General features: G+C 38.0%; 2 protein-coding genes across 2 annotated transcripts in view; one reads left to right on the top strand and one right to left on the bottom strand.

The window, feature by feature from the left end:
- The window catches only part of mrps22 (mitochondrial ribosomal protein S22), a 36,485-nt gene extending 35,740 nt beyond the window's left edge, over nucleotides 1-745 (top strand). Inside the window, exon 8 of the mRNA XM_072254624.1 lies at nucleotides 432-745. Coding sequence (XP_072110725.1) covers nucleotides 432-551 — 120 coding nt within the window. The 3' untranslated portion in view covers nucleotides 552-745. The remainder of the gene's footprint in view (nucleotides 1-431) is intronic.
- Nucleotides 746-1,711: 966 nt separating this feature from the next.
- copb2 (COPI coat complex subunit beta 2) overlaps nucleotides 1,712-14,665 on the bottom strand; it is a 34,091-nt gene continuing 21,137 nt past the window's right edge. The window contains exons 15-22 of the mRNA XM_072255505.1: nucleotides 13,495-13,702; nucleotides 12,553-12,663; nucleotides 10,862-11,076; nucleotides 8,900-8,992; nucleotides 8,622-8,805; nucleotides 8,455-8,526; nucleotides 7,951-8,079; nucleotides 1,712-2,114 (exon numbers count right to left, since the gene is read on the bottom strand). Coding sequence (XP_072111606.1) covers nucleotides 2,019-2,114; nucleotides 7,951-8,079; nucleotides 8,455-8,526; nucleotides 8,622-8,805; nucleotides 8,900-8,992; nucleotides 10,862-11,076; nucleotides 12,553-12,663; nucleotides 13,495-13,702 — 1,108 coding nt within the window. The 3' untranslated portion in view covers nucleotides 1,712-2,018. The remainder of the gene's footprint in view (nucleotides 2,115-7,950; nucleotides 8,080-8,454; nucleotides 8,527-8,621; nucleotides 8,806-8,899; nucleotides 8,993-10,861; nucleotides 11,077-12,552; nucleotides 12,664-13,494; nucleotides 13,703-14,665) is intronic.

Raw genomic sequence — 14,665 nt, forward strand, 5'->3', positions numbered from 1 at the left:
GCCCATGTGAGTGCTGACAGCTGCCCCTGGAGTTTGGAAAACATGGGAGAAGCTGAGGACCAGTTCTGCCAGACCGAGGGTGACGGTGGTGGGAAGGGCACTGGCTGTTTCTTTTGTCAAGAAAGCAACAGAAAACTTTGAGGCTTTCTTGAGCGGAGTATAAGTGTATAAGGACTGAATGTCCCTGGTGAAAGTAAGGCAGTCAGGGCCAGGGAATTGAAACTGTAGTCATTCAATTCCAAAATTCAGTAGCAGAGACTTGAGGTTCCAATGCAGTAGTTTGAATTGAAATAATTGTCTTTTTAGAGATTTGTCTCATTCTTCTTTTGAAACAATTATTAATACAAAATCTCAAAGCTGATCTCTAATTTTTGCTAGTTATTATGTAAACAAAGTTGGAATATTAAAACATAATAAATTTCTATTTCTAGGTATTTTCCCAAACTGATTCTAAGAAGGGAGGCTATATTGAATTAGCTTTGCAAGTTTATCAAGAAATGCTCAGCAGCTCTACTAATCAGGATCTCCATAGGACTGAAGAACAAAACTGATGTTAAATCAATCCAACACTTTTTGGTTTGGATCCTGGTAAAAACAATAGATGAAAAAATTTACTTTCCATTCACTTGCTTTTGGAAAATGCATTGACTGAGGCATTATCGTGGCTAATCTGTACAGACGTTATCTTCATAGGAAATCCAATGTTTTCTATTTTGGGATGTGATTTATTAAATATTTAACTTATCTGCTGCCTCCAGTCCCCTCCTTATTGCAGTTGGAATGTGGGTAAGCTTTGATGCTGTCAATTGGTATACTGAGCCAGGTCATAAAAGCATTGTACTTTCAAACAATGAGCTTTAAAACAACAATGTTGGTTTTGCAGTTGAACTGCTTATTCTATAAATTGCTATTGAAATTCTTTCAGTAGATGCTATGAAATGTTTGAATGCAGGGTGGTACAACTTGCATGTATAAATGCTGTGAGACAGTCCAACAATTTTTGGTGTTATGGAGCTTGATGAGCTTGTTAATTAGCTTGCAGATGTTTCATCACCAGTCGAGGTGCCATCCTCAGTGCACAGTTGTTGGTGTTTCTCGCTGGTAGTGCTCATGTTCATATCGGCTACCCTCTGTCCTGATTGGCTACCCGTTCAGTTGCCCTTTGAATTCTATTGGCTCACATTTCTTTGGCTCTTAGGGATTCGTAGATGGTGTCTATTTCAATGTTTGTTTATGGAATTACCAGAAGAGAACCACACTTCTAAAAATCCTTGTGCCTGCTTCTTGGTGTTTCTCTCAGAGAGGAACTGCGCACCAAGGATGTCACCTCGACTGGTGATGAAATGCATGCAAGCTAACTGCCAAGCTTGGCGAACACCACATCATCAAATGCCTCAACCACCACCTGAATTCAGCAGCTTTTCTTATCTTGGAAAAAGAATGAATGGTCCCTGACTGACATTTCAGAAGCTTTTGATAAGTTGAGAAGGTGGACAATTTACCAAAAGATTTGTTCATCAAATTTGGGTTAGCCTTTTCTGAAATACAAAAAAAATCGATATTAAAGTGCTTCCACAGCTTTTTCTCTGAAGACTCCTTTAAGCTGAACACCTTTCATGAGAGTAGAATTAATAAGTCTGTACTGAAAATCGTCTCAAATTTTTGGGAATGAAGATATATATTCCACTGCAAAAGAACATTTACAGATGTGCAAGAGTCATTAAAAAACGTTTTATTTCGAGTTAATACAACACAACAGTATGAACATTTCTATTCAGTTATGAAACTCCACTACTTTACAAGGAAGGTATGTGGCAACCATGGTACTTTATATGATCTTAAACTGGTCTAACAGCACCACCCATTGTGTGGGACAAGCATTTAGGAATGTCACCTTGCTGCCAAATTAGCATTTATAATTCTAGAACTGTCCAAAGTTTAATTAGCAGATTTCTTTATAAGCAATGATAGGCATTCATTAATAGAAATTTGGTCAGGTTTAAATATTGATTTTCAACTTAATCATCCAGGAACTCTTCATCCAAGTTAACATCAGAAGTATCAATGTCATCCAGCTCCAAGTTATCCAAATCATCTTCAAGCTCAGTAAGAGACTGAAAATAAGAGAATATAATTAACAAATACAATATTTTGTAATTTCAGTAAGGCAATAATCAATTGAAATCTATTCCACAAATTTTCAATCATATTTTACAAAACTGACAGAATAGGACAGCTGACATAACTCACAGTCACATCTAATATTTCCGATTCACTAGTCCAATTTCTTGAGGTTGATTTAACAGAATTCTACACTGAGGGAATCAAGTTTAAAGGAAAGCAGAATGAGAGGCACATTCCCAAAGACTTATCAACAGATGTAGCTATTTTACCCACATTCTGTACTTTATTAAGCTCCTTTTGGGATTCAGCAATGAGTTTACACTCAATCCAAGTGCCAGTGATTTATTCGATTTGTCAATATTTAATCTAGATTGTACAAAGCAGATGCATTAATTTTTGTCATATTTTTTGGTGTAATCATTAGCCTTTCTGTACTATGAACCTTCACTTCTATGTGCTAAAAAGCATTTTCCCAATTCATCAGGTTGTCAGCATATAACTAGGAATAACACACACAATTAACAATGCCTTTATGCATACAACTTAACTCTGATCTACAGTATATAGCATACTCAAGAACAAAAATAGGCCATCATGCACCTCAAGCTTGCTCCACTATTCAATTATAGTCATGGCTTATCTATCCCAGCCCTAAACTTCTCTTCTGTATTAGTTCCCCAACACCCTTAGTTCCACAGTATTTTAAAAATTTATCTCCACATTGAATATTATAATGACCTAGTCTCCGCATTTTTCTGGGGTAGGGAATTTCACAATCTTCTGAGAAGAAATATCTATACATGTTGGTTTTAAATGACTAACCCCTTATTCTGTAATATGACCTGTTCTTCGAAACTCTTACTAGTGAAAACATCCTAATACTTACTGCCATATTCTGTGGGATCTTTTGTTTCTGTATTACAATCGTTCTATACAAATAAACATGTTTAGACCAGAGTTATAGAAAAGGATAACACAGAAACATGCCATGTACGCTGAACCACTTAAGCAGCCTAGTCCTATCAACATGCATCCGGACCACAGCCCTCCATACCCCCCTCATCTATGTACCTATCCAAACTTCTCTTAAATATTGAAATTAAGCTCACATGCACGACTTGCACTGGCAGCTCGTTCCACACTTACAAGTCTCTGAGTGAAGAAGTTTTCCCTCACATTCTCCCTTCAATTTTTCAACTTTCAGACTTAACACATGACGTCCAGTTGTCGTCCCACCCAACCGCAGTAAAAAAAACCTGCTTGCATTTACCCTGCTATACCCTCATAATTTTGTATACCTCTATCAAATCTCCCCTCAATCTTCTACATTCCTAGGATTAAAGTCCTAACCTACTCAATCTTTCCTTATTAATTCAGGTCCTCCACTCCCAGCAACAGCCTTGTAAATTTTCTCTGAACTCTTTGAACCTTATTTACACCTTTCCTGTGACCAAAACTGTACACAATACTCCAAATGTCTTCCCAGATCCCTTTGTTCTACTGCACCTCTCAGTGCCCTACCATTCACTGTGTAAGGCCTACCCTGGTTGGTTCTGTTGAAGTGCAACACCTTGCACTCGTCAAATCTATGTAGACAACATCCACTGCCTTGTCTTAATCAATATTCCTGGTAACTTCCTGAAAAACTCAAGATTGGTTAGAACTGACCTACCACACACAAAGCCATGCCGACTATCCCTAATCAGTCCCTACCTATCCAAATACTCATATCCGGTCCCTTAGTAGCTTCCAATAACTTTCCCCACTACTAATATCAGGCTCACCAGCCTATAATATCCTGGTTTACTTTCAGAGCCCTTCTTAAACAGTGGAATATTAGCTAGCATCTCATCCTCCGGTACCTCACCCGTTGCTAGGGATAACTTACAGATCTCTATTAAGGCCCCCTACAATTACTGTGCCTGTCTCCCACAGGGTCCGAGGGATCACCTCGTCAGGTCCTGGAGGTTTGTCGATGCTAATTTGCCTCGAGAACACACACCACCTCCTCTATAATCTGTATTGAGTCCATAAAGTTGATACCACTTTGCCTCATTTCTATAGACTCTAGTGTCTGTCTCCTGAGTAAACACAGATGCAAACAATCCATTTAAGATCTCCCCATCCTTTTTGGATTTATGCATTCTGATCTTCCAGAGGACCAATTTTGTCCCTTGCAATTCATATCTGTAGAAACTCTTAGGATTCTCCTTCAACTTGTCTGCTAGGACAACCTTATGCCTTTTTTTAGCCCTCCTGGTTTCTTTTTGTGTTCTCTTGCATTTCTTAAACCCCTTAAGTACCCATTTGTTCCTACCTGCCCACACCTGCCATACACCTTTTCTCCCCCTCAATATCTCTTGAAAACCAATGTTTCCCAAACTTGTTTTCTTTATCTCTTATTCTGACAGGCACAAACAAGCTTTGTACTCGAAAAATTCACTTTTTAAAGCCTCCCACTTACCAAGTACACCTTTGCCAGAAAACAGCCTGCTCCAATCCACACTTGCCAGATCCTTACTTATACAATCAAAATTGGCCTTTCTCCAATTTAGAATCTCTACCAGAGGACCAGATCTATCCTCCCATATTTACTTTGAAACTAACGGCATTACGATCACTGGATGCAAAGTGTTCCCCTACACAAACTTCTGTCACCTGCCCTGTCTCATTCCCTAACAGGAGATCAAGTATTGCACATTCTCTCATTGGTACTTCGACGTGCTGATTAAGGAAACTTTCCTGAACACATTTAAAAAATTCTATCCCCATCTTGTCTTTTACAGTATGGAAAGTTAAAATCATCTACCATAATAATTATGTTTCTTGCAACAGCCTGCAATCTCTACAAATTTGTTCCTCTAAATCCTGTGGACGGTTGAGTGGTCTATAATATAGTACCATTAACGTGGCCATACTTTCCTTATTCCTCAGTTTCACCCAAGAGTTTTCCAGTCTGTCCTGACAGACCACTGCCATGACATTTCCCTGACTAGTATTGCCCGCCCTCCCCGTCATGTCTAAAACAACAGAACCCTGGAATACTGAGCTGCCAGTCCTGTCCCTATCCCTCCTGCAACCGAGCCTCACTGATGACCACAATGTCGTAATACTGCATGCTGATCCATGCCCAGAGCTTATCTGCCTTTCCTACAATACACAAAGCGCAGAATTAGGCCATTCATCCCATTGAACCTGCTCCGTCATGGCTGATTTATTATCCCTCTCAACCCCATTCTACCAACCTATGCCTGTAACCTTTAGCACCATGACTAATGAAGAAACTATCAACTTCTGCTTTAAATATAGCCAATGACCTGTTCTCCACAGCCGTCTATGGCAACAATTTCCACAGATTCACCACCCTCTGGCTAAAAAAAAAAAAATTACTCTTCACCTCTCTTCTAAATGTATGTCCCTTTATTTGGAAGCTGTGTCCTCTGGTCCTAGAACACACCACTTTCAGAAACACCCTTTCCAAAGTCACTCTCTTAGGTTTTTCAAATACTTGGTACGTTTCAATGAGATCCCCCCACCGCCACCCCTGTTCTAAACTCAAGCGAATACAGGCCCAGAGCCATGAAATGCTCATGTTAACCCTTTAATTCCTGGGATCATTCTTGTGAACCTCCCTCCTCTGACCTCGCTCAATGCCAGCACATCTTTTCTTAGGTAAGGGGCCAACAGCTGCTTACAATTTCCAAGTACGGTCTGACCAATGCCTTAAAAAAAATTATTACATCCATGCTTTTATATCCAGTCCTTGAAATGAATGCTAACATTGCATCTGCCTTCCTCACCACCGAATCACCTGCAAATTATCCTTTCGCACCTTTGATTTTTGAATCTTCTCCCCGTTTAGAAAATACTTTACACCTTTATTCCTTCTACCAAAGTACATGACCATACACTTTCCTAAACAATATCCCATCTGCCACTTCTTTGCCCATCCTCCTAATCCAAGTCCTTCTGCAGACCCCCCGCTTTCTCAACACTACTGGCCCCTCCAACTATCTTCATATCGTCTGCAAACTTGGCACAAAGTCCTCAATTCCATCATTCAAATCATTGACATAGAACATGAAAAGAAGCGGTTTGAAAACGGAACTCTGTGGAACACCATTAGTTACTGGCAGCCAACCAGAAATATCCCTCTTTATTCCTGCTCTTTGCTTTTTTTTGGAACCTCATGTGAGGCACCTTGTCACAGGCCTTCTGAAAATCCAATTAACAACATCCAACAACTCTCCTTTGTCTATCCTGCCTGTCATTTCCTTGAAGAATTCCAATAAATGAGTCCTGCAAGATTTCCCCTTTAGAAACCATGCTGACTTTAGCCTATTCTATCATGTACCTCCAAGTACCCCGAAATCTCATCCTTAATAATGGACTCCCAACATCTTTCCAACCACTGAAGTCCCTGCCCGCTAATTTCCCTTTTTTCTGCCTCCGACCCTTCTTAAAGAATGGAGTGACACTTGTAATTTTCCATTCCTCCGAAATCATGCTAGAATCTCGTGATTCTTATAAGATCATTACTAATGTCTCCACAATCTCTTCAGCTTCGTCTTTCAGAACCGTGGGGTATAGTCCGCCTGGTCCAGGTAACTTATCTGCCTCAAGACCTTTCAGCTTCCCAAGCACTTTCTCCTTAGTATTAACAACCACATTCACCTCTGCTTCCTGACATTCTCAAATTTCTGGCATATTCCACAATGAAGACACAAAATACTTACTCAGTTCGTCCACCATTGCTTCATTCCCCATTACTCCCTCTCCAGCATCATTTTCCAGTGGTCCGATATCCACTCTTGCCTCGCTTTTACTCTTTATATATTTGAAAAACTTTTTGTATACTTTTATTGGCTGGTTCACCTTCATATTACATTTTATGACTTCTTGTAGTTGCCTTCTATCTTTTTTAAGAAAATTCCCAATCTTCTAACTTCCCAATTTTTGCTATGTTATATACCTTCTCTTTTGTTATTATGCTGTCTTTGACTTCTTGTCAACCATGATTGCATAATCCTCCTTTTAGAATACTACATCTTTGGTATGTATTTGTCCTGCAACTTCTGAATTGCTGCTGTTCTGCCGTCATCCCTAATACTGTCCCCAGCCAATGAGCTTTGGCCAGCTTCTCTCTGATCCCTGTGTAATTACACAACTGACACACCTGACTTTAGCTTTCCCTCTCAAACTGCAGGGTGAATTCTATTTTATGATCGCTGCCTTCTAAGGGCTGCTTTACTTTAAGTTACCTCATTAAATCAGGTTCATTAGACAACACTTGTTTAGCTTCTTGAGAGCACAATCCACTCAACCCAGAATTTACCCTTGTAAATCTACTCTGGACTGACTGTAATGTTAATTTTATTCATTTCACGGTCAGAGGACTGAAACAGTCATCCAGAGAGGCCTTACTTAGATTCCATACAAATTTAACAAAACTTTTCTATTTCTAAATTCTAAACTTTACAATATAGATCAACATGCCCTTTTTCTTGTTAACTTTTTGATGGACCTGCTGAGTAACTTTTTGTGATTTATGCAGAAAAACACGCAAATCACTTATGTGCTTCACTCATTTGCAGTCACTCTCCATGTAGCTAATAATCTGCCTTTGATTCCACTTATCAAAGTGCATGTCAAATCCTTTTCTGAAAAATCAATACAGCTATATTGACTGCACCACCTCCACTGTTAGCCATTTATGTTTGGAATGTTCTCACCAAATCAAGCATTAGCTAATCTAGTCATTTTAAATGCATTTATCCAAGGAATAGTTGAAATGAGATGTGTACATGGAATATTCCAGCTCATTACCTTTTTAGTTTGAAGGTCCATTGAGTCAGCTGAAACTGGACCAGAAACAGATGATGATTCCAATACTGCTTTTGTTTCTGATATTAGTGTGGACTTTGCTGGTACTGCTTCATCTTCACTGGAAGATTTCTGTAATATCACAGATTTGTATCAAGTGGAGATATTGTAATCATATCACTAGCAAGTAATTTTGCATACATCTGGAACAGGAAACTATTTTAGAACACAATGCTCCAAGTATGTATCTTATTTAATTTTTCTGGACATATCTTGCAAGGCTCAGCTTCTGCCACCAGAGACCCTCACTGAGTTTGCGGTATGTGTCTTATTAAGAGTCCTTTAGTGGTTGAAGGCATGTACTAAGCCACTTACACCTGCAGGGTCTGGATTACAAACTTTACTTTCCAACCTCATGCATTTTCAAAATCATGGCCAGTTTTAGAAGCTTTGATTTTACACTGAATTTACATTAGTTTCCAACCCAAGTGTTTAAGCTATAACTACCTCTGCTGATGTTCCATGCAGAGATGGTACGAAGCCTTTTGATTCTTCAATAACATTCCTTTCTTCATTTGGCTGATGAACAAAAATAGTTGAAAAGATTAACACTAGCCAGTTCACAAATTCAAATTCTCAGCACTTCTAAAATGTAAGAGACTGTTGTTATTTACAGTGATAAGGGGGTAATCCCGAGCAGGTCTGTGTTTAGTGTTGCTGGTTTCTTTCAAATACTGCTCAGCCACAAAAGCCTCTTTCAGGCCTGGGAATAAGTTTTCATACTCTGTGGGGTCAGCAAGCGATTCGGCAGCTTTTTGGTTTATTTTAGAGAGATTCTCCTTCCACAGTTTCACAACTCTTAAAAAAAGGGAAAATCAACATCAGAATTGAATCTACGTGCTTTTGTGCATAAACGTCTATTACACTATGGTATAAAAGAGCTATATCATACCTGGAAACCTGACTGGGCAAATAAGTTCTAGAGAAAAAGGCAGCTTCTGGGAGGCGTCCCGTCTTTATCAGCAATTCCAGACAACTGTCAAGCCTATGTGGATTAGGATATAGTTAGGATTTATACAGAATACCTAAACATACTTTAAAATATTAATCAATTAAACTTGAAATCAATTTTTTAAAAATTCTTTAAATGCATAAATGCATTAAATTCCTTAAATGCTTAAATTCCTTATAGACTATAGTGAGTTAGTTCATTTGACAGAAGCTACAAGTTAATAGCCTACACTATAAACAGGAGGAGGGGTTTGGAAGTAGGCAACACAGGAGGGGAAAATGATTCACACTTTTGTTACCAAGTGAACTGTTCATTTGCTATATACTGACATCAGATGAGGGCCTGAATAAGAGTAGCTTAAAGCAGAGATCTGAAAATGCGTGATTGAGCACAGTGGTGGGAAGGAGCATTGCAGCTCATCCTGGTTAAAGATTTCCACAAAAGCAAAAATACAATCTTTTTTTAATATATCAAGAGGACAAGATTTACAATCTAAACTATTTCTGAGGGCATTCATGAGAAATGTATTTTATCCAAGCCATTATGAAGTAATACAGAATGGTAGTGTTCTTATTAAAATTATAGTTGTGTCCTCTTATAAACTAATCATTTCCCACTTCTTCAGTTTAAAACAACAGGAATCACTGGACCAGATTAGCAGCAGTAAAATTTTGTAGCCCAACAGCCCCAATAAACTAAGCTTTGGTTTTGAAGGTGTCCCGCACATGGAGTGAGACGCATGAGCCATCAGTATTCTGGTAATGAATCCTCAGACACTGCCTCCAGCATCTCACAGAGAGCTTTCGATAATTCATGTGTCAAGGGCCTAAGTAATTGATTTGTTAATATGCGATAGTTAAAAACAGTTAAAATTAATAAAGTAAAATTAAGAACACCAAATTATTCATTAAAATTATAAAAATAAACAAACTTAGATAGTAAATTACAAATACTAGAAAGTCTGCAAATGCTGGAAGTCCAATGCAAAACACACACAGAATGCTGGAGGAACTCAGCAGGTCAGGCAGAGTCTATGGAAAGGAGGAAATTAACGACGTTTCAGGCCGAGACCCTTCTACAGGACTTGGGTCCTTTATGCAAATTTTCCGTTCAGTAAACTAAGAACAAAACCTGGACCTCTGTACCTCCCTTTTGCACCTGGATTCTTGACTTACTTACTGGGAGACTATAGATTACAGATAGCACGGATTGCAAATAACAGCTCCTCCTCGCTGACAATTAACACTGGCACACCTCAAGGGTGTATGCTTAGCTCACTCATGTACTCGCTCTATGCCCAAGGCTGTGTGGCTAGGCACAGCTCACACCATCTATAAATTTTCTGATGACACAGTTGGCAGAATTTCAGATGGTGATGAGGACGTACAGCAGTTATTTGTGATAGGAGTATCCAGATATAGGAAGCATTAGATCTACAGTACTGTGCAAAAGACTTGGGCACCCTAGATTATTATATGGTTTCAGATGGTTATGGCCTCCATGGAGTCCTGATCTCAACATCATCGAAGCTGTGTGGGATTAACTGGACAGAAAGAAGCAAGCAAGATAGCTGATGTCGGCAGAAGAAATGGGGCAAGTTCTCCAATATGTTTGGAACAACCAATCAAATAAACTGCAAGACAGTATACCTAAGAGAATTGATGCAGTTTTAAAGGCAAAGGGTGTTTTTTTTTTAAACTGTTTACTGGTCTTCATAGTAAATTTTTCAATATTTAGAACTTTATCATTATTATTTTTGAAAGCATCTTCACGTAATCTTTTTATATGTGCTTAAGACTTTGCACATAAATGTACATAGTCATGGAAATCATCAGCTGCTACTTAACATTTCACTTCACATAAAATAAAAAGTCAATTAAGGCCAATAACCAGAGTACTTACTTTCCTTGCATGAAGTAGGTCATAAAGGCCACATTGTTTTTGCCATCTATTTCAACTACTTCTGCTAGTTTGTTAACCATTGGAGCATTGCCAGAAGCAGTGGCCAGCAGCAACAATCCACCATAATCCTGAGCATGATGCAGACATTCCTGGGCAAGGGCAAACTGACACTTGCTGATTGCAAGCTCTGCCAATTGCTTCCATTTCTGTTCTGACTGTAGAGATAAAATGGGACATTTTGCATGAAAGATAAAATGTTGAAATTCTACACAGTTTCAGAAAGATTATGCGAAGTCAGGCTTGAAATCATACCTGAAATTTACATTTTTACATGGGGCTGCTGTCTGAAACGTGTATTCACAGCTGGAATTCTGCCCTTTCAGAAATGCCAACTTGTTAATCATTTTCTTTTGAAATTCCCAGTTTCTTAGACCATGTTACTTCGGTTGTGTTCCCATTTCTAAATCTTAATCACAATCCCTGTCATAAGCATTCACCTATTTTGGGTGCATTGTTTTTAATTAATTCTGGTTGTGATTCTTTTTGAACTTTCTCATGTTAATACCTATTAAGTCTTTTTACCATTTCTTTGATTTAAGGTTAAGCACATTTTCCTTATCTGACTCCTGCCTTTCTTTATTCTACTTGCTTTTAAAATTCCATTACTCTGTGATAAATTTTGACCTGCGTTGGAAATATTGCCTGGCTTCTCCAGAGACTGAATAACTTGATAAATATTTCCCAACACAAAGTAAGGGTTAATGAGATTGATTTAATACACCACTGAATGTTACATCAAGGTTCTCATACATAGATTTACAATTAAAGCTAATGAGCTGAGGTGAACTTATCAACAGAAACCAAGACAAAACTCTACAAAATCTCCAATTTAAATAAAAAGTGACAAAGGAATTAGAGAATTTAAGAAATGACAACATAAGAATAATTGGTTAAAAATGTGTCTACTTTGAGATTAAAGCAATAAAATCATGGTTATAAAGTACTGAAACATGGCTTTCAGCCCATTAAGTTCACACCAACAATCAAATGCTCATTTACGCTAATCCTATTTTATTCTCCCACATAGCCATCAACCTTTGCCCACACATTAGGGGCAATTTACATGGCCAATTAAGCAAGCAACCCATGAAATTTGGGTGGAGATCAGAGCACCCAAAAGAAACCCAATTATTCATAGGGAGAAAATGCAAATTCCACACAGACAACACTGAACATACCTCTTAAGCAACTTAAATTCAGTCCTGACCTTCGGTGTTCTCCATGTGGAATTTGCAATTTCTCCCTCTGAATACATGGGGTTCCTTTGAGTGATTTACTCATTGAGCCACTGTGTCACCAACGATTTTGCTATATATAAAAATGAAGTCCAATGTACATATGATTTATCATCCCCAAATGTAACAGCTTAATTCTGCAAATTGAATTCCATTTCCGTGTTGACCAAGTCCACTGATATCCTCCTTTCAGAACCAGAACCACCTATCGTCAGATACTATTTTTTCAATCTTGTACTAACCCACTTCAAAAACTTTTAATAATTATTGTATTATAATTTAACTCTGTGTGATGTAATTAAACATAAAAAGTATACATTCTAACTGAATTCAGTAATGAAATATGGCTTCAAACACTAGTGCCAATGGCTATTGAAGCAGCAGGACATTAATTACCTCCGCTTCTACAGCTAATTGATAGGCGATCTTCAGTTCACCCAGCTGCAGTGCCAGTTCAAAGCGGTGTTCTGGATCAGTGGATACAGCAAGAGCCTGTGATTTGAAACCCTGTGTGTAACGAAAGACAGCAAGTTGAAAATTCTTGTGAGAAATGCATTCTCATTTTCAAACCTATTCACTATAAAAAAAATTTCAGCTTGAATTGTTGTTGTAGCGATGTAGTTTCTATCAGTCTTAATCCTGTTCAGAGGAGGTTTGATTCTTCCTACAGTAGAATATACTGATAAATTACTTCACATTCTCTGAATCTTAAATACTGATTTATCTGGGCATTAATGAATAGTTACTATAGCCTAAAATGGCAAAGAAAAACTTGTATTTATGCACCTTCAGCAGAAGAAAATATTGCAAATTGACTCAAGGCTAACTACTTCGAAAATGAAATTGTCTGAGTTCAGTGATGTATATACAAATAACAAAATATGAATCCCTGTGATTCTCTATCTTGGATATCTAGATTTCCACATCCCAAACTACTTTATGCAAACTGGATGAATACAAAGCAGCTTTCCTATTCATTCTTGACTGTTTGATTTCTTGCTAGGATATTAAATGGACCCACCAACCATTCTTCAACCATTGACTGGAACAATCAGTGACATGTGCTTGAATTTATAGTATTTGGAAATTATGTTATTTTGAAACTCAGACCACAAAACCTCCAATCATTCAATACAAAATAGCTAACATCACAAATAAAAATTCTACAAGATTTATAAAGAATTATTAGCAGCCACAGCAAAAGCTAATTTCACAGTTTCTTTATTCTAAGTTATAAACTACTCCAACACTAAAAGCTGTGTATCATTCTGTTCAGAACTGACACGAAACAAACTGCACCTACAGAGTTCATGGCCAACTTCTATAGTACCAACTAACCTGTTTCTCTAGGAAGTGTGCTACTCTTGTCCTCTGCTCCTTTGGAATAGTGGGAAGAACTTTGTCAGCCATGGAAAAATCCCTTCTCATGACTGCTGTCTGGTACTCAAGGACAGAGACGAGCAGTGAATAGCTGACAATATTTAACTCTTTGTCACCCAAATACAATCGATTGTCCTTTGGGATATAACCCAGAAGATACATAGTCCTGAAAAGATAAAATTGATAATAGGATTATAGTGCCAGATAAGTTCTTAACGAAAAAACATGGGCATTATGAATTTTGTAAATAATTTTCTATAGTTATTTGCATTTTCCAATTGATTCAAAGATCGTAATGCCCATATTGGTTAGGGAGAATTCTGCACGATACCGAAGTACTGGAAGTCATTCAAATTGGAGGTGAAAAACTATATAATAAGGGACGGCATAGTCAAAGAGAGGTTGTTCTCTGCATTGCTAAACTGAAGGTACAAAAACTGTGTTGCTGTACAGTCTGAACAGGTCCTTATCAAAGTGGGCTTGCACCAAAACAGGGATATCAGTGGCATAGAACAAATGAGAGCCTTTCAGAGCAAGGACAAAATAAATTGCAGCTTTTAAAGGTGATATCCCGATTGTTTTGAGATTAGTTTTAGCTCAAAAATTTGCATGTTGAGTATGTTGAATGGTATGGAAAATGAAAATTTGATTCATGAGCTAGTGGCATCAGTACTCACGACAGAGACATCCATTTTACTGGGACTACTTCCATTCAATGCAGACAAGAACCATTACCTTCAAAAATCAATTCATTATCCTTTAAAAAAATCATGGCGTATCACATGGTGAGATGAGTCACGTAGAAAAGTGATAACCTTCTAACAAGTAACAGACTAGTATAGCAAAAAGAGGAAAATAAGCAATATACTAACTGTTGTTACAAAGGAATATAGATCAAAAAGTAAAACTTATGCAATCACATAGGACTTTAATAGAACACCTATGCAATGTGTGGTGCATAGTTTTGATTTCCTTGCCCAAGAAACAACGTACTTGCCTTAGAGCAAGTTTGATCTACGTCTTGTATACTGATCCCTGGGGTGGGGGACTGAAATTGAAGGATGTTGTAATCTTCACTGCCTCCATTACAAGCATCCTTCCTGAAATGTGGAGATCAAATCTTTCTTTT

The sequence above is a fragment of the Mobula birostris genome, chromosome 4 (genome assembly GCF_030028105.1).
Source record: "Mobula birostris isolate sMobBir1 chromosome 4, sMobBir1.hap1, whole genome shotgun sequence".
In the NCBI taxonomy this organism is placed as follows: Eukaryota; Metazoa; Chordata; class Chondrichthyes; order Myliobatiformes; family Myliobatidae; genus Mobula; species Mobula birostris.